At 35.5% G+C, this 23918-nt stretch overlaps 2 protein-coding genes across 2 annotated transcripts; both read left to right on the top strand.

The window, feature by feature from the left end:
• The first annotated feature begins 3590 nt into the window (after positions 1–3590).
• Positions 3591–5277, top strand: LOC146140693 (NADH-ubiquinone oxidoreductase subunit 8-like). Its single transcript, XM_083391551.1, has 2 exons — positions 3591–3985; positions 4990–5277. Exons 1-2 carry the CDS (start codon positions 3594–3596, stop codon positions 5195–5197), a joined length of 600 nt encoding a protein of 199 aa, XP_083247677.1. The 5' UTR covers positions 3591–3593; the 3' UTR covers positions 5198–5277.
• A 2262-nt stretch (positions 5278–7539) lies between these two features.
• Positions 7540–13315, top strand: LOC146140692 (nuclear speckle splicing regulatory protein 1-like). The gene is made up of 6 exons (XM_083392112.1): positions 7540–7621; positions 8592–8751; positions 9499–9636; positions 11303–11510; positions 11759–11849; positions 11930–13315. Exons 1-6 carry the CDS (start codon positions 7605–7607, stop codon positions 12294–12296), a joined length of 981 nt encoding a protein of 326 aa, XP_083248238.1. The 5' UTR covers positions 7540–7604; the 3' UTR covers positions 12297–13315.
• Positions 13316–23918: the final 10603 nt, after the last annotated feature.

The following is a 23918-nucleotide window of genomic DNA, read 5'->3' as shown; positions in this document are numbered from 1 at the left end:
TTAATACCTTTTGAAGAACACTAAATCAACAATGCCAAAACAAGCAACCCGCAAATTAAAAAAACTCAAGGTTGGCAACATTGCTACTGAACCACTTTGAACTGCTATCTCCACAACACAGCGGCTAAAACCCATTGTCAGGAGACATTTTGACCTTTCTTGCTAAATAATTATTGTCTTTCAAAACAATTTTTTTTCTCAAAAAAAAGCGCATCATGGCCCACAGTTTCGGAACCACGGCTCTATCCTAAGTGGTTTCCAAACTTTTTTCCGGTGACCAAATTTAATCAAACATTTCGTCACCATACAGCTCAAAACTTTTTTGAAAATAGAACATATAATGACACTGGAGAGAATATATGACGCTGCGTTTTGGCTACAAAACTATTACGCTCGGCGAATATTTTCTACCACCAGCAGGGCTTTGGAGTTGAAGCCGGACTCGATGGAGACAGTTTATTTGGGTAATGTGGGACTCAATGTGGGTAATGTGGGACTGATTAAATTCAAAAACTCATAGTTTTTATTAAGGGTGGTTGCGTGAAATAGCGTCGTGCAACGTCACAAGGGACTAAAGGTAAAGGAAAGTCTCTGAAATCATTAAGAAAGCCACTAATTAAGATAGCCACAATTATGTCAAAACTACGTGACGCCACGATGAAGTCATAAAATTGCGTCAAAATTGTCAGACAACGCAAACACATTACCGCGGTTAACTAAGAATCTAAGATCAAAGCGAGCGCCATTACAATACCACAGACCTAGTGTTCGTAGGCTTATATTAGTTAGACTTATTCGCCCAGCATATATATGCGACATTATGAGAACGCTCGTATAAGCTGTCATGCAAACTCAACATACCATTAACTTAGTATATTGGAGATTTGCTATATCACCCGATTATTGTGACGTCACAATAAATAATAAAGTCATGACGTCATAGCTGCCAGGCAAAGCGAATACAACATGTGGGTCAACTAAAATCTAGTATAGTTGGTAGACCAACAACACAGGGCGGCAAGAAAAACACATCCCGTCGAAGGTGTCCTGATTTCTCTTTATTGCAGTGTAGCTTCTAGTGACAGCCAATGCAGACCGTGAGAGAGTGACTAATATACGTATATTATTGTGACATATATGAACTAGGCTTCGCTCTATGAAAACCGGAAGCTTTTATGCGCTTGTGATAGCACAAACACGTATTTTATCACTTGAAACGTATTATATTGAACCCGAAATGGAAGTTATGAACCGGTTTTGAAATAACCTCGAACTGCAGCTGAAACGTAATTTTAAATACTCCTAATTCGAACCGAAAACGAAACAACGGATATTGAAAAATATAACTCGAACTGACGTGCAGCAAAATATTTGCACTTTTTACACCAGTCTTTCAATGTACAACTAAGTCTAAGGAATAACAGTAGGCCTACAATGGCCTACTTTTTTCATGCATTTTATAGCGGTAACTATGGGGCGATAAGGATGTCCACGAACTCCCTGCCTGAAATCCTAACTTGTCATTTTTCGTCATGGTTAATCGACTTTAAGCTCTTGTTCGGTAGAGAAATTGGCCCGTATATGCGAACCACAGTCGCCCGTATATGCGACATCTCCGTCCGTATATGCGACCTACAGTCGCCCGTATATGCGACATCGGCTACCAACCCCTCTCTGATGTCGAGCAACACCATTGTCATTTCGGCGAAATATTTTTTTTATTCGTTTCTACTACCGTTTACCATATCTCTAGCAGACCTTTAAATTTTAAAAGAAAATTTAAACATGTTCCTCACCGAATTATTGGCTGAAAATCACCAAATAGTAAAAATTAACATGAGTAAACATAATAATTGTAATCATTACTTTCAAGCATCACTAACTTTCTATCAAAACCACATTTTTCAAGACTGCTTATGCGCAAATTGTAATAATGAAAATTAGAACAAAGAGATCGATTCAAAACACATTTCCCGTCGACAACTTCTTGTTAAATTTCCACATTACACATTTAAACATTACTAAACAACATAAGAATAGTAAAAATTTAGCCCCATTAACCCTTTCCCATCTAAATATCTTTTCCGAAGACTAATTTAGGGCTAAAACCCAGTCCAAATCGATAACAGAAGCAAAAAGTAGGAAAGTTTTAAAACACTTTACTCACCGACAATTTTTTTTAATCTACCCATTACCTATTTATGCACCACTAAACCACACAAATATAGGCCTAGTAATAATTTTCGCCTCATTAGCCGTTTTTTCCCATCTAAAAACTTTTCCGAAGGCTAATTTAGGGCGAAAACGCAGTCAAACTCGATCCCTGGAGGGACAAATGAGGAAAGTTTTAAAACACTTTACTTACCGACATTTTTTTGTAAATCTCTACGTAACATATTTAACCTTACTGAACATCATAAAGATAGTTAAAATTTCGCCTCATTAGCCATTTTCCATTTAAAAGCTTTTCCGAGGGCAAATCAAGGGCGAAAACCCAGTCAAAGCAAAAAATGGAAAATCTTTTAAACACTTTACTCATCGAATTTTTTTTTCATTTCTACGTACTTTTTAAAAAAATTGTCCGTAAGGTAATCGATCTTACCCTTGTTTGATTATAATTTGCGCATCAGCAGTCTTGAAAAGGTAATTTTGCAAGTTAACCAGGGATGATTGAAGTACAGAATACTAATATTTTGTTAAGTAATGTTAACTTTTATTATACGGTTGATATCCAGCCAAGAATGCGTTGATGAACACGTTTAAATTTTGTTCTAACTTTCAAACCAAGTATGCCATAGTTATGGTAAACAGCAAAAAATATTATAAAAATTCAAAAAATATATTTCGCCGAAATAACAAACAATCGTAAAGGTACACGGAATCGAAATAAAATGTCAAGTATTTAGTTGTCAGATATGTTGTTTACTTACGAGTGACCATCGGTTCAGCAACTATTCTGACGTGCTTGTAATGTTGGGCGGTGGATGGACGGATTCGTACAGGGAGGGATTTAAACTTGTTGCTGTTGGATTTTTTTTGACAAAGATCCAAATTAGTATTCTATGGTGGTACTACATTATTTAAACAAAAAAAATATATATATAACTCCAGGCATCAGCCTAAAGTCCTAAGCCTGCGAAATAAGGCCTATGCAACCTTTTACGTCACCCGCAAAACCAAGTACATCATTAACTCCCCTAAAACCTTAAAGAGGGACAGCAATCCGGTGGCAGAACAGCTAGGGCGCCCAAACGGCAATCGTCACACTATAGCAGCTGATGGCTGCCGATCGTCCCATACCCTCTCCCTAAAGTTTCAGGCGTTATTTTGGCTATATTTCGATGAATTTACGACTAATCCCGACAGGTTAAAGTATTTTTAAGACAATTTTGACCTTATTCTATCGTGGTGTATTTCGCTTTATTATGTTGTTGGTCTTAGTATTATATGGTTCTATAGAAATCGCTCTTCTGGTGTTACCCAGGTTGGAAAACCTATATATACAAAAGAAAGAATAAAAAATCATCTTTTAATCTAAAATAGTACAAAATTTAGTAATAAACTTATTTGCCATTTTTATTTTTAGATACAGTATGTTGCTTAAGGTTGCAACCACAACCTTGCAGCTTTCAAGAAGGTTAAGTGTTTCAGTTTATCAATGTTCATATAAACTGGTAAATGCTAGGTTTGATGATACTACAATCAGAAACATTGTGGATACTAATGCAAATTCAACGTTTGCAACAGAATTACTTAAAGGATTTGGATTGGTAGTAGCAAAATCATTTAGTGAACCTGCAACAATTAACTATCCATTTGAAAAAGGCCCACTAAGTCCACGTTTTCGTGGGGAACATGCTTTGAGAAGATACCCTTCTGGAGAGGAACGTTGCATTGCTTGCAAATTGTGTGAAGCAATTTGTCCGGCACAAGCCATTACAATAGAAGCAGAAGAAAGAGAAGATGGCAGTAGACGGACAACAAGGTAGTAAATTTTGCATGCAAAAATTGAATAATTAGTATGATTTATGACAGACTTTATAATTATGGCCTGCAGGCCAGATCCAGCCTGCCAAACAATGTAATCCAGTCCCCAGTCTAAATCGTTTTACACATTTTTTCTCAGTATTTTCTGCTCTATTTTGACAACATCTCCTACAGTAATTTTAGCTTTTATTGAAATGTTCACTGTAAAGTCAGTAAAGCAGATAAGTAAAAACAGCATGACTGTTTATAATGTTTGATCCAGATATGCTGCCAATTCTGTATTTTTGCAGGTTTTAATACTTACATAATTTTTTTTTACTTTACAGACGAAAAGTGCAGTGTGTACTGTGGCACTCAAAAGTGCAATGTGTACTGTGTGCTTCAATTTGTTCCATCTTTAAAATATAAACTGAACTTTGGTATTTAATTGCCCTCTTCCAATGTCCTATAACGTCCTGATTGACATTTGTTTCAAGCTAATTTAGTTTATAAATGCCAATATGGCTATTGTATAATTAAGTACCACATCTGCAACTTAAAACCTTAATGACGCATTGCATGTTTTAATGCTTATTGGGCTAATGCCCCCCCTCACTTCACAGTATGCAGTTGTACTGTGTCTATTGAGATTTTCATTTGACACAGCCCGCCACAACATTTTATGTTTCTCATGTGACCTGCTGTAAAAGAAGTGCCTACCCCCTGATCAAGGAGCAGTTTTAAACTATTTTTAATAATAGCCTTGCTTAAATGTTATTTCAAGGCTTTGCAACAATAACGGAAGATGAATATTTAATGTAAATTTTGAATGTGTTATATATACTGTATATGTAATTATTTAGTATGATTTATGAGGGCACTTTTCCTTTTAAAAGATTGAATTACAGTGGTATATACAGTACAGTGAGTGGTTGATTTAGGGCTTTTCTTATACACATTTAAGCATTGGGCCCCTCTTAAAATAAGCTTTAAAACTTATAATGTATATTTATTGTACTGTAGGTATGACATTGATATGACAAAATGTATCTATTGTGGATTCTGTCAAGAAGCATGCCCAGTTGATGCAATTGTTGAGGGTCCCAATTTTGAATACTCAACTGAAACCCATGAAGAATTGCTGTACAACAAAGAAAAACTTTTGGAAAATGGAGATAAATGGGAAACAGAAATTGAGGCAAACATCAAGGCTGATTATTTGTATCGATAAAAACTTTTCTTGTGTTGTATATAACAGAAATTTATTTCGACAATTTGAATAAATGCCAACTTTGATCTAAAGTAAAAACATTTTCTTTTGTTCAAAATTGTTGTATTTGGTGTGAAGCTGGGCAAATAATAACAAAAATATTTTCCAGACCAAGTTTACTCATAAAGTTCAATCAAAATCCTGCATAGGCAAACTAATAAAACATTTCACTTTCTAAAAGCTTTTTATTGGATAACTAGACATACCCGGCGTTGCCTAGGTTGAACAGACTATTAACCAGTTTACTTCTAATCTGTCGTTGCCTAGGTTAAATATAACATTTACCAGTTGAAATCTAACTGGTAACGGACTACCGTTCTTCCGGCGATGTAAATCAATTACAACTGCAATATGTCCGATAATTTGTATTACAACTGCAACAAGTCGTATAAAACGTTATGTTACGTGTTAAACAAAACAAAACATATATTATTATGTGGGCATAATAAAACCAAGTGCACAATAATATCTGTGACGGAATATGAACAAAACCCGTCAGATCAAGGCAGTTTAAGTCTTATTTACATCCTAGACTAGGCCCTTTTGCGACTTTCAAGTCTTAATTTTGGCCTAGAAACATCTGAAAATAAAGTGGTACTGTTCGACGACAATTTAAATTCGCACAACTGTGCGACATTGAATCAAATTAAGAGTAAAAAAAAATGAAATCACGAAATAAAGGCGAATGCGCAAAGAAGTAAATGTCTCCCACTTCTGCAAGAGCATCTACGAAGGGTTTACGCTTACAAAGCTGTGTACGCCTAAAAATTAAAGCGACTTGACTTGAGCAACCGATGACATGGACTAAGACTTGACTTGAACTTAAGTTATTTTTCGTATGACTTGAAGGCAACTTCAGTTATTTCAAAATGACTTGTAAAAAATTGTGTAATACGCTTCATATATTTGCGCCAGTTTACTGTGCGTATTAAAAAACGTGGGCTTGCAGACGTGAGGCCGGCTGCATTTTATCGTCATGTTTACTGCTTCTATTTGCTTATATTAGTCCGTCCTAGATATTATTGCGTTTTTGGTTTTATTATGTCGTTGGTCGTAATACCATGTTGATAAAGACATTGTAATAGTACTTCTTTAACTAGTATTGCTTTGTAGCAAGGATCAGCAATTACGGCCCGCGGGCCTGTCCGTCAATGTAATTCACCCGGCCCGCCAAACTGGGTAGATGGCCGTTCCCCATATGTTTTGTCTATTTTAACTAAATCTAAAAAGTTTATCTTGTTTAGAAATTTAGTATGGTCTGCGTCTTTTGAATATTAAAATTAATATCGTGAGCGTGAGTTTAACTTTCTAATTTAAATTACACCATAACCTAAAGTATTTTAGTGCACCTTTTCATCTAAGCAAAAAGGTCTACGACAATTAGGGCATTCAATGACAGAAAAGTCTAGACTTTTAGATCTTGAGGTCCTGGCAATGCACTAATTTGGACATTACGTAAACTCCCGGCGTAGATAAATTGAAAATACTCGTTGAACATTCACAAAAGATTACAAAAAGTGTGAGATGGCATTAATAACACTTGACCCACCCCGACCCAAACGCTAACCCGAACCCTAACCCTAACCCAAATAATGTGCGTTAATGTAATAATTATTTGAATGCTGGTGAAAAAGCCCAAACTCAGGTGGGCATAAGATAGTTTCTCGTCTATGGTACCATAGGATTGTTACGTCACAAATTGAGGTATTGGAGCCTAAAGCGTTTATGTAATTATTAATTCAATGCACATTATTGGGGTTAGAGTGCTGGTTTGGGTTTAGGTAGGTCAAGTATTATTAAACTTAATCTTTTGAAGCACATTGTTATGTCAAATTAGTGCATTGTCGGAGACCTCAAAGTCTAAAAGTCGGACTTTTTGATCCTTTGGATGTACTAATTGTCGTAGACCTTTTGCTTAGAAATGCACTAATTTCTAACGGATCGGGTGGCCGCGTACATACGTGCTTTCCATACAAACCTCTGTTCGGTTGTAGCTGGTAAATATAACTCGCATAAAATGAGCGTTTATAAACAAATGTTAGCGACACTTTTATATTTGAGATCGTAATTTATTGTTACTGAATTATAAAGCTTTAGTGACCCAGAATCTGCTTTGCCAACGGCAAAGTTCTGCTTTCCGTTCCATGGTTGGCCTGTTATTTTAACAAGTAACTACAAATTTAGTTTGGTTTTTGTTACAAGTTACAACATATCCTTAATCCTTATGTTGCCGTTAACGGCTGAGCACTTCACTTCGTAATTTAGGGGATTTCCCTTTATGTAGGGAAAGTTATTTATTGACTCAAGACTCAAGCATTCCTCATTTCTAAAAAATTAACACAATAGTAGTTGTTTTAACAAATACTCCATGGAGAATAAGAAAAGGTTAGTGAATTTAGTAACTGTTAAATGATTTGTACTACAGAAAAAAACATGTACGATTTTTAAAGTATTACACCTAATTTAACTTAAGTTGTTAATTTAAAATGGTAAATTTAAGGAAAGTATCTAATTCATATCTAAACGTTAAATATCTCTTAACGGTAAAACTTCTGTGCATTTAAATTTTACACATTAGGCTACTTGTAGCAACATAACATATTCAGCAATTATAAATATATGTTATGAAACAAATAGGCAGCAACAAAAATGCATTTTTGTTAAAAACTTTTAAAATGTTTCTTGTTTGAATAATGACTTAAAACGCGTCCAAAGGCATAAAACATCATGCACAGTACAGTGACAACTGTTTTATAATTGGTAAAAGGTCGTTCAAACTTTCACTATTTTTCAAATGTCATGCCCCCCCCCCCTTTTTTTGCTTGCTCTGTTTTCAAAAAAACAATAAGAGCTTCTATAATTCATAGAAATAAATATATGGAACTTTCTAACAGGGCTGGGGGCCACCGTAAAATAGCATTAGCCCCGGCTCCAGCTCCGGAGCCATCAGGCACTTATCCAATGGCTCCGGCTTCAGCTCCAGAGTCGTAAACTCATATCCTTTGGCTCCGGCTCCAGCTCCAAAGCCATCAAACACTGATCCAGTGGCCAGTTTTAAAAATTGATTTTGGCTAACTAACATTGGAGATGGAGCAAAATATAATTTCATAGCTTTAGCACCACAAATTGAAAAATAGCTCCAGCTTCATAACAATAATAAAAATGGCTCCGGCTCCAGCTCCACAAAAATAGTAAAATTGGCTCCGGCTCCAGCTCCACAAAAATTATAAAAATGACTCCGGCTCTGGCTCCAGAGAAAATGCTTAGCTCCGGGCTCCCGCTCCCCACCCTGCTTTCTAAACCATTTTTTTTTAAAACACATTATTAATTGATAATATACATTGATTTTATTCAGATATGGTCTTATATTAAACAGCAAAGCAAAGACTAAGCTCAAAGTAAAAGCTCGTTTATCAGCATTTTCTAATGACTCAAGTGATGAAGACACCAAAGGACAACAACATGTTAACATGCAAATACACAAAGAAGCAATGAAAAATATTGTTAAGAAACAGGTGGAATTTAGTAGTTTCTAAATTGCTAACTTAGGTGAAGTTGTATTTAGTGGTCTCTATTATTCTCTATATGGTTTCAGAAAAGTCTTGCTATTAAGTACAAGTAAAAAAGCCATGGCCCCTTATAATTGTATTTTTGCAACTTAGCTCAGTAAATATAACTTATGGCTGGAGTCCTTGTGTATCTCTGATTCGGACAAATGTATTGAACAGTATTTGCCTCGTCTTTCTTTGCTTGTGGTTTGCACCTATCCTATTTCCTATATCAATATGCCAGGTCTTTGTTAGTTGTCTTAATTATTTTTACCTTGTATATTGTATTTTAACTGTTTACGTAACATTTTTCTAAATAACCAGCATCTTGTTTTTCTATAGTTTTCTATATTCTACAGCATTTTTATAAGTGTTTGTCTTTTGGAAATGACAAAAATGTCAACTAAACATTTCAAGAGTTTTGCATGAACCAAAAAAATAAATGACTTGTGTTCGACCGCTATAGTCAGTAAAGCATCAAAACGTGCGGTTGACACTGCCAAGACACTAATGCAGTACTTCAAACAACAATATGTTGTTTAAATTAATGTATTTCTAATAGGTCAAAATTTTGTCAAAAAAATATATTTTAAGTTCAAAATTTGTCAAAATTTGAATTTTTTAGGTCAATATTTATCATTTTTTTAGGTCAAAAAATATTCGCCCTACTCATTATGTTGATTAAAACCCTGACACTTAAATAAATGTATTTAGACAAAATTGGAAATTCAAAAAGCTCTTGAAGAAGATGCAACTGTGTACGAGTATGACAACATCTACGATGACATGAAGGAAAAGTCCAATAAAAAAAATATTCCTGAATCAATATCAAAGGCAGACAAAAAACGCCAGGTAGGCTATTTCTTGCAGGTTAATACATCTTTAATTATATATATTCTTTAGCAATCAATGAAACTGTTTACATGCCAGTAACTAAAAATCATTAAATCAGATTTATTTCATTTTTTGAATACCTAGGGTTGGTTTATTCAAGCCCTGTTTTGCGCAAAAAAAAATTAAAATGATTATCTCCCATCAATAACACCATTGGTAGTGATGCCAAATGAATTCTAATTCAAATATATGCAAGCAAGCATTTGTCAAATGTGTTGAGTCTGTTAATTTAAAGGGGTTAAAACAGCGGTTCTTAACCGGGGGGCGCCAAGCAATTCTAAGGGAGGCGCAAGCTCGACTTCAATATTTTAACTTTTTGCAGTGATTTTAATGGTTTTGTTTGGGTTAGGCATAATTCCTACATACAAACTCTGTTTTTTGCCTACTTTAAGATTAAAACTGCAAAAAAAATTTTGCGATGCCCGCGAATCTTCTAATTTCTTTTTAGAAAATCCACAGTATCACCGCCCTATTAAATTAACTTATAGATAAACGATAAAAGCTATCGCCCTTTCGGACTATTTTTCATCCATATTTTATATATTATAACAGGCTATAGCAACAGGGGGAGTCAAACTTTTTTTGCGCAATTGTTTTTGCAATATTGCCGTTGTATTGTGTGTCGTTACATCTTTTGAAACACGATAACGCAATGTTTAATATTTGCGCTTGACATTTTTTGCGCTCGACATCATACAACTCTTACAACTGTGGAGTAAATGCCCTCGCAACACGTTCGTCAAAATAAGCTCAATAAAATCAATGTGTCGAGCTCGCGCAATATGTTGTGTGCCCAATGCAAAACGCCTCTTCGGTTGCAGTTTAGCCAATTCGACCAAATAAAACTCAAAATTTTTCGAGCTTCGCGCAACCAACAACCCTCTTCACTATTTTCTTGTTTTTTAGTGATATTTGATTGCAAAATGCCGAAATATTTTGATAGGGGGGCGCAAGGCATGAGAAAATTACCAAAGGGGGGCGCGGCTGAAAAAAGGTTAAGAACCACTGGGTTAAGGGTGCATAAAATGTGGGTTTTCCGATACGTATTCATTTATATCAATTATTCTACATGAAAAATAGAAATCAACAATTAAAAAGTGCTATGTTTAAACAATTTAACAGTTCACATCATATGATTGCGGAATGCAAAAGAAAAACATACATGATTTAATTTTCTGAAAGCTGTTATTTTGATATTTGGTTCACTCTTCAGGGTTCGGATTTTGAAATTTACCACTTGCCAGTGTGAGTGCGATTGCGGATTGGCAAAAGTACCAGAGTTTTCTAAAGATAAATGTTCTGTTGTGTTTAATCAGTAAAATCACTCTCTTTGATTTAGTCAGTAAAATCTCTTGACTTTCTTTTACCAACTGGAAATGCAGGAAAACAATCACTGCAAATGACAGTAGTCGGCATATTTTTCCACCCCATTTAAAATAATACTTAACCTATCCTTACTATAATATGTTTGCCAGAAGAACAATTCTTTAATTGATATAATGCCTGACAAAAACATATATTCACAATAAACTGATGTTTCAGATGGTTGTCTTTTTTCTATGCCGTATACAATTTTTTGGCTATCTGATGTTATGTAAAATTCAAAACTGTTTACCTTTTTTAGCCAAAATACATTGGAAGTCTTATGAAGGCTGCAGATGCGCGAAGTCGGGAAAGACAGAGAATTGAAGAAAGGAAGATTGAAAAAGAAAGAAAGCAAGAGGGGGATATGTTCAATGATAAACCAGCTTTTGTAACATCGGCATATCGGAAGCGAATGCAGGAACGACAAGAAGAGGAAGAACAAGAAAGAAAAATGGCCGCCATTGAAGGTCAGTTCAATGCTAATCTTGTGTGATACGCAAACCAAATTTTAACTATAAAATATTTTACTTCAAGCTAAACGATTTCAATAAAACAGTTTACTTATGGTGTATTTATTCAAAATTGAAACCAAAGCTAGAGAATTTTTAAAACACTTTCACAAATAGTACAAAAAAATTTTATAAAACTTCTTTTATTATATGTTACTTTTCTGTTTAAAAAGACAGGTAGAACTTAAACAGTATTTAAATTGTAGATGCACTTGATGTTTCTAAGCAAAAGGACTTGAGTGGATTTTATCGAAATTTTCTTCGGCAACAAGTTGGAGAAGAACCGACTTCAACAAGGTCCATGTTATTTCTATGACTAGTATTTTACTGGTAGATCTAAATCTATTACTTGCTTTAAACAACTTTTTTGCATACAGCATTTCACAAATAAAGAGTGGACAAGTTAAAACTGAAACAGATGAGGATACCGCACAAACTACTAAAGAAGGGGAACATAAACTAAATGAAAACGACAGGGACTCAGATTTGTCTTTTTCCTCAAGCAGCTCGGAAGAAGAAGAAATCAAACCTTTAAAAAACCCTAGCCCTTTACCCCATGAAAAAACACTGGCGGGGTCTAGAGATAAAGTACCACCCAATCAAGATGCCACTACCCATAAACCGGGCGCTAGTCAGTCATTTGTTAAGCGAACAAATACAGATTCCATGTCTTCTGCCAGAGAGCGGTACCTTGCGAGGAAAAAACTGAAATTGTCAACTACCAATGCTGTGGGAACTTCCTAGCCTACAAAGTTGTTCTTTAGGTATATACCTAGAAAATACTTTTTTATCTTTTAACTTTCTTTCCGTAAAACTGTTCCCATTAACAAGGCCGTGCTCCCCTCTGTCACCGTCTTTTATATGTGTGATTACATTGAGAATATTACAGCCCTATAGTTACAGTTTTGCCTACTTAAACTAGAACGGCTTAACTTAAATTGTTTCAATTACTCACTTTCTATGTGACCATAAGCTATGGTACTCAACCTTTAGTGCATAATGCCCCCCTTCCATGTAATCTTAATTAGTGGCTCCCGTGCTTACGATTTGCAAAAATACGCACAATTAATGCCTGTGCAGCCACCGGGGCTGTGTAGTCAAAAACTGTCAATATTTTTGCCTATATATTATTATCGTTCATATGGAGCTTCTGTTTTGTTTGTGTCTTCTTAATGCGTCACGTTTGTTTTAAAAATAATTAAAAATTTTGCCAATTAAAACCGAATTAGAGCCATTATTAACGCGAACGCCTTGCCGTCATATATTTATTGAATTTAGACTCCGTTTTAGTTCCACTTTTTTGGACTAAAGACACATTATGACATAAATTTGTGACATCAACTCTGAAAAGTTCATGCCCAAAAGTACTGATCAAAAATCATACATTTTCATAGATAGAAATCAAAACCTTTTTTGCCTAAGAAAAATTTTTGACAAATTATTATCTCTGAAAAATTAGACTACACTTGTGCAGTTGGGAAACTATGTTCACTTTGCCAAATTTACCTAATAAAATGCGAAAAAGATGTGCATTAAGAGAACTCCATTTGCATTTTCAGTATGTTTTTTACCCCCTTGGAAGAATTTCTTCAGCACGAAAGCATTGTGAGTAGTTATCTGAGTTAAAATTGTTGCCAACCTACAATGACGTTGTGGAGTTGTTTCTATTCGATCCTGTATTCTACAGGATTGTTGTATACGACCTTCGCGATACATTCCCTTGCCTGTATAAAATCACTTGTCTCGCAGAAATGCGGCATTCGTTGGAATTGATTGTGATATAACTATGGGCGATTATTTGTTGACTTATCCAAAACTTTTTCTGAGTTTGATCGGTATTATCAAATACCTTTCACCTGGATCAGCTGTCCGTTTACTCGTTCAGTTGAAGAATACGTTAAATTTAAAAAAAAATGGCTACGCCCTTGCTACGATTGGTACCGTGTGAGTTGTGACCAAACCATTTATTCTCCTCATTCCATCTGCCAAAGTCGTTGTTCCGGTGAAAACAATTTATTTTCCTGTATTAGATAATTTGATATTTTTAGCCCATGATCAGGGGCGATATGGCCTTGGCCCCCCCAAACTAAAAAATATGTACATTTTTTTTACTTAATAGGCAGCTTATTTTCCCGGTTCCCTAGGTAGTATGGCCTATTTTCGCCAAAATAAGACATATTTTTAGGTTTTGTAGTGGTGTACGACCTTATGGCGCCATATAATAAATATTTCAAAAAAATTGTAAAATTCGTTTCGCGCACTCGCGCAAAGCGGCGTTTTTCAGATTTGCAGAGACGGCTTAAGTGACCGTACGCTGACCTCGACTATATAACAACTAACTTAAATCCAAGTACAATTAAAAGCTTTTGTGCTGTTAGTGCAAATCTGTATCACAACCAGCCTGCCAATATACTTCATCCGGCCCGCCGCCCCTTTGACAAATTAGACACGAGTCCATTTTTAATACTTTTTGACTATTTTAAGTGTGTAAATGCGAAAAATTTGCGCGCTTCGCGCTAATGATCTTTATGCATCCAGTGTGTTTACGTTTTGATGCTCTTTTTGAACTAGATCAGCGCTTCTTTACTGTTGCGACGTGGAAAGCTGCCAAGTGCGCCGCGGACAAACGGAAAACGTATTCAAACATAATCGACAAATATTTGTTAACCATTTTTTTTAAATGTAACAAAAACAAGAAATTTAAAAGAAATACCGGTATACCAAAAAAATCGCGCTCGCTTCGCTCGCCAGGTTTGCCCCAAATGGTTAACAAACACTAAAATAGATTAACTATAAAATTTATCGCGTTTTCTCAAAGTAGTTTTATTACACTTTTTAATAGTATTGGGGGGATGACGACGTGTGTACTCGAATTTTAAACCAAGTATACGCTTTTTTTAACGAATTTGCGCCAAGACTTTACTGCCCCCTTAAAAGTAATTATAAACACGTTTTTAAAGTGCAAAAAAATCCGAGGCCCACCTGATTCACAATTGTTATAAAGTTGTAATAACACAAAATCTTATTTAACATATGTTGTGCGGCCCGCAGAGACCTTTCTGAGTTTGGTTTTGGCCCGCGACCACTACACAAAGGTTGCCGACCCTTGTGTAAGGATTTGAATATAGAGTTTTGCTCATTTCAGCAACCTTATTTGGCAAAAACCAACTACAGTAACTTAAAAAAGTGTCATGAAAGAACCACAGCTGACCGCAGCAGACAACGCTATGGTGTTATTGCGACGTGGCCTCGGCGCTTTTTCGGTGGCATGTGAGGTTGCTCTCGCCTTTTCGGGAAAAAGCAAGATGTGTGGACAATAGACATGGTAGCGTCTTTCAGCGATATTCTTCATACCGGGTCAAACTAGGAAACTGGCCCACTGTAGAGGCTAACCTTATTACTTTTTCGTGCTTTCAAAAGTTCTGTTTTTCGCATGTTTTTGCAGGAGTTAGTTTATTCGGCCATCCGATGTTATTTTTACCTGAATTATGACGTCACGCAATGGTATACTTTTGTGACGTCATATCTCAAAAAATTGTGACGTCATATCTGAAAAAAATGCATGGCCCTCCCCAAACTAAAATCCTAGATCCGCGCCTGCCTATGATGTCGTTATGATTGATTTCCGTTTATATTTAGACCAGTGTTTCCCAACCTTTTTTACACTAGTGCCCCCTTGTGCTGAATATTATTTCATATCGCCCCCCTCATCTTGCTTCATAGTGAAGTATTATATTAATCGTTGTCTAACATCATATTGTCTTCACTTTCGTTTCGATAAGCTGTCAGTCATATTTTAGGTTGTCTAACATACATTCACCATGGGAATTTATAGATTACCACTTACCAGGTTATGTCATTACCTATTTCACCAGGTTATGTCATAACCAGGAAAAAAAAAACTTCCTGCACCAAGACTTTAAATCAGGGATCGGCAAACTTTTCTAGTCGCCGGCACCAACCAAACTTAAAAAGGTCTCTGCGGGCCGCACAAAATGTTAAATAAGAATCGTATTATTAAAATGTTAGAACAACTGTGAATCATGCGGGCCACGTTTTTTTTTATCCATACTACTAATGAAAGGTGTAATAGAGCTACTTTGAGGAAACGTGATATAACCTTAAATAATTAGTGTAAATCAGTGTTTGTTAATGTTCTTAAGTCCGGGCTTTTTTGGGGGGGTATATCGGCATTTCTTTTAAAATTTTAAATTTTCATTCCCAAAAAAAAAAATTTTCATTCCCCTAAGTCCGGCCATTTTTTGGGGGTATACCGGCATTTCTTTTAAAATTTTAAATTTTCATTGCCAAAAACAAGACAAAAAAATGTTAAAAAATATATGTCAATATTTTTGAATACGTTTTCCGTTTGTCCGCGACACGCTTGACAGCCTTCCATGGCGCAACAGTAACAAAGAAGCACTGATCTAGTGTAAAGACAGCATCAAAATGTAAACAAACTGGACCTAGAAAGATCATTCGCACGAAGCGCGAAAGTTTTTTGCCCGTACTAAGTTAAAATAGTCAAAAAAAGACTCGTGTCTAGTTGTCAAAGAGGCGGCGGGTCGAATTCGGCCCGTGGGCCGTAGGTTGGCGACCCCTGCTTTAAATATACAAACATTTTTCCGCGTATAAACGGTGAAACGCAACAGCAACCAACAACTTTACATAAGAAAGCCAATTATTACGTAACAATGGTCGGGAAACTACTGCCAGTTCGCAGTACGGAAGTTGGCATTTAAGGTTAAAGTTACCTACAGTCCTGTTTGTTACTATTTTTATGTAAACTTTTTATAAAATTTTGCCAAAAAAGTACTTTTACGCAACGCCCCCTTATGTGCTTTTAGCGCCCCCCAAATGAGAAAAAGACCCAAAACGCTCCCTTGTAACGCCCACAAGGGGGCGGTACCGCCCACGTTGGGAACCTCTGATTTAGACGAAAAATGAATCCGAGCAACGTTTAACGAGGGATAGTGATTGACATTTGATTACCAAAGAAAACCACCAAAAATAAAAGAAACACAAATCAACTCTCTTATCCGCTCCACCAAAAGCTATCAATCTCTTTTATATTCGATTCCACACGAGCATCAAAATGGTTTAGGTTCAATACGTTCGCTTTTTACGGCCTATTGTGTTTGGCTTATCCTTTTAGCTGTGCACTCCACGAGCTTCTGTATTAGAATGCGTTTACTCAATTAAAATGCATTTTGTTTTCCAATGCAAATAGTTTGCACGTTAACGCAGTACAAAGTGATGTAAAACAAATAGATTCTCTTTGTTACACCGCAAATATACATTTGTAAACAGTTTCTTTTTTTTATTAATAAAATAAATAGCTAAAAAACGAACAAGAAAAACAAATCAAAATAGTAAAGCTCTCAAGCAGCTAACGACCATTTACTTTTGTGTTTTGTCATACTTCCTCTTTTTAAAGCCGAATATCGCTCGGAAGTTCGCACAGAAGATAACATCATAAGAAAGCTTAACATAGTCGGGACAGCTTCGGCATATTTACATTGATAAATAACATATCGCGCGCATAAAAGGACACAATTCTCAAATGTTTTGCACGGTTCATTCACGTGCACTCCAAAGAGTAATTGCTCGCGGGAAAAAACACACGATATTCGTAGTTTAGTACTTAACGACGCACTTACGTTTTCCCAGTATAGACACGGAACAGGACACAAATAAAACAAGTGGTACAGGGTTTCCGTGGCCTTTTTGCAAAAAGTACATTGGTTAGATTCGGTTTTACCAAACGAATAAAGGGAGTCATTTAAAACAATTGCGCCCAAGTTAAACTTTATCTGAAAGCTTCTTAGTTTGCTTTCGATTGTTGAATTGTACAGGTTGCGGTAAATTTTTTCCCATGGCAGACGTACACTCCCGCAACTTAAGGGCCGGTGCCATTTCTAATTCAGCTTTTGGGGGAAAGAGGATTGATGTTTGTATTTTTTCGTAAACCGATTTGGTGGAGTTATACTGCTGGATAAATACTTTTAATCTTTGGGATCTATACGATCGGGACGTTGTTGCGCTACCCGAATCCCAGTCTTCTGGGAGACTCGATATTAATTTTATGAATTGGACAAAATCTGTGTTGTTAGGAGTAAAGTTTAATTTATTTACCAATGCGTCATATTGTAGGTATTGGCCGTTTATATTCAATAAATCCTGGTGAAAAATTATATTGGAATCTATTGTAGCATCAGCGGTCATTTAAATGTTTTATTGAGTATTTCAGACGTTTATTTGAGTTGTGTTCTTTTCAAAATGTACAATCAAAAATGTTGCTACTTTTTCACGCCTTTACCAAACACTTCCTGTCACGCTGCGAACAAAGCTTCAGCTGGTTCACATATGATTAATGTATAATGTGACACATATTCCGTTACAGCTAAAATATTTCACCTGTGTGAACGCGTGATTGTCACTGTACCCGGCTGCCAAAAAGACTCCGGGTTATAAATCATTTTCGCTTTTTTGGTGTCGCCTTTCCTCTTTCATGCAAACTTTCAACTTATATTTGCGAAAGCTTATATCAATATAACCAGTCTTGTTCAGTAAATAGGCTACACAGAATGGTTGCCGCTGCAAGGTTGAGTGGTTGTTTTCTGAGCTAAGGCAAGTTGAACAATTCCATTTGAATAAGACATTACCTTGAACAAGTGAAGTTAATTCATGAGGCAAAGACACTAATGAGACTTTGATCATGCCTGTCCCCCGATTTGCAATACTCGCACTCAAAGTCTCTCTTTTCACCCTCTCCCAATTGGACCCCCATAAAAATGTAAAGAGGATTCGTTTAACTTTGGAGATAAAGCATTTTGGTACACTAACCGGGACAACACTGATTTTAAAGGTTAAAATTGGGATCATGAGGCTCTTAATAACTGTTGTTTTTCCGAGGAGCGAGAGACCCCTTGCGGATCAGATATTTGATACTATTTGAACTTTTTTCAGAAGTGGTGTGAAGTTTTTTCAATTAGATCGGCGTCGTTTCTCGGGCCAGTGGGAATTTCAACGGTATTTGATATCAGGTACTAAGTATTTGATAGTACCTGATGGCCATAGAAGACCACTTTGTTCCATGGGTTTGTGACTGTTTTTACGATTTGTCCCGATGAAAAACGCGTTTGATTTGGGCATATTTACTTTGCAGCCTGACATTTCGCCGAAGTCTTCGATTATCCTAAAGACTTCGGTAAAATCCTGATCACTACCCGATAGAAATACTGTGGTGTCATCAGCAAATAGGGACACTTTAAATTCCTTGCCATTTATCGTGATGCCGTTGTAAAGGCCCTGTCTTAAAGCAGCGGCAAGGCATTCAATGCACACAACAAATAAAGTTGGAGAGAGAGGATCTCCTTGGCGTACGCCACGTTCAACGTTGAACGATTGTGATAGAATTTGTAAACAGTTTCCCGTTTGCGTAATTTAAAAATAAAAACATCGCCTCATGCGGTCACGAGGTGGTCTTATTTTTAGTTGGAAACGTAGCCGACTAGTCGTTTTGTTTTGCGTTTTTTTTAATTACTAATGCTTTATTTGTCATGCCTTTACAGAAGTAGTTATTTGGAGGTTTATTTGAGGCTAATTGTGTGAAGTTACATTTGATGTGCTTTAAAAAGGTGATCGAACCCAAGCATATTAGGTAAGTGCTGTTTACCTAACCCCAAGCATAATTCTGATAGATATTATTGCGGGAACACACAATAAGACCTAAAAAGCAACAATAGCTAAACAGAAAAATCTTTAGCCTAAAACTCTTGACCCACAACATAATAAGGCCAAATACGTAGTAATGCCCACGATCTGAATAATAACTTAATGATATAAAAAAGACAATTTATGGGGCCAAGGCTTTTGTCGCCAAATACCCTTGAAAGTATGCATGATACCCGTTGCAATTTTGAGCGCACAAATTTTTAACATGTCCTCTCAAAAAAATTTACGGAATTCGCCCCTGATTAAGACCATATTCCTTTTTTTTCTTTTTATAGTCAAGTCAACAGATTTTATAAACTACGACAGCGTGATGACATTTGTTTGAAAGTCCTGTGGTGTGAATAAAAACTCGCCCAAATGTAGCCTACACAATATTGTTTGTTAATATTGTTATTGAGCGACATCTAGCTGAGTAAACGTTTGCGTGTATACAATAAGAAAACGGATGATATTCATTTGTGTCGACATTATAGGTGTGGCTTATTAGGGTTAACTAAGTAGGAAATGTAGCTCAACTGGTCTTTCACTAGTTGGCCACTCCTGTCCTAAATAAAAAAAATCGTTGTACAGTAACCCAGCTAACACACAACGTATTTTCGACGTTCGGATTTTTTTTTTAAACTAAGTAAACGTTGTGGGAATGTGTCCAAACGAACGTTAAGAAAATACGTCGAGGCCGTGTTATCAAAACGTAATGTAAAACGTAGCATTAACGTCAAAATTAACGTTAAGAAAAACCGCAATGCGACCAAATTTCAACGTCATTTGTAACGTACAAACAACGTTGATTACAGACGTCGATCTTAACATGTTTTACATCATTTTGGACGTCACTTCGAACGTTTGTGGAACGTTATTTTTTAACGTTGCGACGAACCACAATGAAACAAATTTACAACGTCATAGGTGACATGCAAATAACGTTGATTACTCACGTAAAATCTAACATTTTTAGACCGGTTCAGACGTCTTTTACACGTTTAATTGACGCTATATATTTAACGTTCCGTAAAACTATAACGCAACCAGCTTAGAACGTCATACGTGACGTAGAATTCACGTTCATTTCTGACGTCACAATTAACTTGTTATAGACAAATTTTAACGTAACTTCAAACGTTTGTTTAACGTTCTTTCGTAACGTTGAAACAAACCAAATGCAACTTATTTTAAAACGTCATAAATCACGTACAAAAAACGTTTTTACTGACGTCAAAACTAACGTCTTTTCAGCCACTTTTGACGTCGTTTAAACGTTTTTTCAATTCAATGGTATTCTTTAAAAAAATTGTGGCGCACCACAAAGTAACCTGATTATAACGTCAAAGGTGACGTACGAACAAGGTTAATTAATTACTTCGAGGCTAATAACTTGTTTTAGGCTATTTTGTACGTCAGAGCGAACGTTTTGCTAACATTATTTTTAAACTTTGTGACCACCATTGATGTTACTAATTTACAACGTGATACGTGACGTACAATCAACATTAAATTTTGACATCAAAGCTAATTTCTTGGAGACCAGGACGCCATTTTAAGCGTTATAATAACGTCATTTTACCGTTTTGACTAACTACAATGTTATATAATTAAAACGTGAAACGTGACGTAACAACAACGTTATCTTTTGTAACAAGGATAATTTTTTATGACTATTTTGTACATCATTTCTAACGTTTTAATAACGTAATTTCTCAACCTTATTACAAACCTTAATGTAACCAATTTAGAACGTCATAGGTGACGTACATGCAACGTTAATTACTCACGTCAAAGTAAACTTGATTTCATGTCATACGTTGTCGTGAGAAACCACAATGGACCCAATTTAGGAAATCATACGTGACGTACAATCAACGGTGATTTCTGACGTCAAAGCTAACTTATTTAAGACCGTTTTGGATGTAATTTTAAACGTTTTAATAACGTTATTTCTTGACGTTGCGTCAAACTAAGATCCAACTAACTGACAACGTCACGCGTGAGGTATAAATGATGTTGAATTCTAAGGTCAAAGCTTACTTCTTTGACAGCATTTTGGACGTGATTTTAAGCTTTTTAATAACGTTATTTTTTGGTTTGTAACTAACAACAAACCAATCTAATTAGAACTTCACGTGACGTAAAAACTACGGTAAATACTGACATCGAAGCTTAGTTGTGTTTAGAATTAGACTATTTTATACGTCATTTATAACGTTAATATAACGTTATTTTTCAACGTTATTACAATCTTCAATATAACCAATTCAAAACATCATACGTGGCGTATATGCAAAAAGCAATGATAACTGTCGCTGAAGATAACTTATTTGAAACCATTTTAAATGCTATTTTCAAAAGTTCCAATAACTTTATTTCTTGACATTACGAAAAACTAAAACGCGACCAAATTTGCAACATCTTAAATGATCGTAGTCATTTCGAAGGTTACGGCAAACCACAATGCAACCGGATTAAAACGTTAAACGTGACGTATACAACAAGGTATATACCTGACATCGAGGTCAACTTGTTTTAGACTATTTTATACATAAATTAAAACATTTCATTAATATTGTTTAGCGTTGATACAAACGTCAAAGGAACCCTATTAAAACGTTAAACGTGAGGTAGAAACAACATCAATTAGCCTACTTACGTTGAAGGTAACTGATTTTAGACGAATTTGCGTGTCATACACAGTTTTTTCGACTGAGCTGAAGTACAATCGAATCAAAATGTCATACGTGTCGTATAAAAAACGTTGTTTACCGACGTCAAAACTAACTTTCCAAGTTTTAATTTTCGTTAAATAGAAATGCTTTCTTTTAAGGAATGCGTCGGGATTATGTAGCCTATTTACAAAATATTTGTTTTTTTCTGTAATGTGTTTTGATTAACTATTTTAGAAAATGTAAAGAAGTATACTTAGTTATGCTTACATAAAATAGAGATGTGACTTAATTTAAGATAGCATTTTAGTAAGGGTAACATTGTCTTTACATGAAACAAATCGCATAAAAAAGTACTTAGCGCAGCGACCGCTATAGACGCAGTTTCCTGGATAGACAAGAATGTCGCTCCCTGCTGCTTTTTTTTCGCGGTTTTCGAACGGCGCGTAAACTCGTGATTGGCCAATATGCGGATGACATCACAGTCCAGTTTGAACATTTGCTATCAGGACATTGGAATTCAAAATAAGTTTTGGCAGCTCAGCGCTAGAGTGCTTGTTAGATATTTAGGTTGTTTTCCTTAAACCATGAAGATTAGGGTTACATAAAAAGATAAGGCTTTGTTATCAAATATATTTTCAGGTTAAATAGTCTAAGCTGTATTTGTAGTTTTATTTATAACTTTTATTTTAAGTAGGAAAAAAAATGATTTACTGAATAAATGACTTTAAAGCCTCCACTAATTTTCATCTAACATAGAAAAACAAGCTCTGTTACCTCTGTGGGCAATTGCAGGCATGGTCTAGAATCCTACCACAGTGCACAATATTTGGGTTAGGGTGCGGGTTAGCATTTTGGATTAGGGTGGGTGAAGTATTAAATAATAGATATAATAATACTTGGCCCACCCTCACCCAAACGCTAACTCGCACCCTAACCCAAATATTGTGCGTTGATTTAATCATTGTGGTAGGATTCTAAACCAGCGCCCAATTGCATTCTACGGCGAGTGAACACCCAAACTTTTTAGACAATTTTAATGCAAATCTTTATATTTGTATCATGCCAGCGTAAATACCTTGGGTGTGCATAAAACCCCAAATGAACACTTGAAAATTCATTACTGAAGATCTCGACTAAAGGCTTGATTAAAAGTTCAAGGTGGGATTTGAAGAAGGGTACACGTTAAAGATATTCCTCATGAACTTGGCTGCTCATCAATATTTACAGGTAAATTAGTGATTAATATTTTCAAGATTTTTGTTAATTATTATATTTATTTGACTCTTACTGTTTTGTTTTATGCTTGCAATTGCCCTAGATGCTAACAACAAAGACTTTAAAATGTATCCTGGCTGCGTTTAAATATCTTTATTTGGGCAGCAATTTTTTTCAAAACCTACCAGTGATAGTTATACAATGTCACCAGAATTTTAATTTTATATATTTCTGACCAGTCTGCATTCTGTGGACCAGAAGCTACACAGCACAAAACGCTATCACACAATAAGTAAAGGCAAAATAAACATAATATGACAGAATTATTGGGAAAAAATTATACCATAGACTAGTACTAAGAATGGTCTATATTTTTTTAATATAAAAACAAAGTTTAAAAAATGTAAAAAATACTAATATTCATTATTAAATGTTATTATTGGCAAAAAACTGAGATAAAAATTCTTGATACTAAATTTTACCAAACAAATTCAGGTTGCACAAGAAAATACATTAACAGTGATATAAAATTTCTGTGCTTGGCTAAATTAGTAAATGGCACATTCCCTATTCCCTAATTTTTATATTATTTGCCCACAGCTCTCTCGATGTATCACACATGCATTCAGATTCGGATTAAACTGATGGATTTTCGTTTTACACCGCTGGATTTGTATTGTTCTTATTTTTTCAATACGTTGTTGTTGTTAACGTTACTTTCCTGTTTTAATGTGCATTGTTTTACACATAGTCTGTG

The sequence above is a fragment of the Ascidiella aspersa genome, chromosome 6 (genome assembly GCF_963924565.1).
Source record: "Ascidiella aspersa chromosome 6, kaAscAspe10.2, whole genome shotgun sequence".
Lineage (NCBI taxonomy): Eukaryota > Metazoa > Chordata > Ascidiacea > Phlebobranchia > Ascidiidae > Ascidiella > Ascidiella aspersa.
The sequence above is the reverse complement of the archived record's forward strand: the minus strand, read 5'-3'. Positions and strand labels throughout refer to the sequence as shown.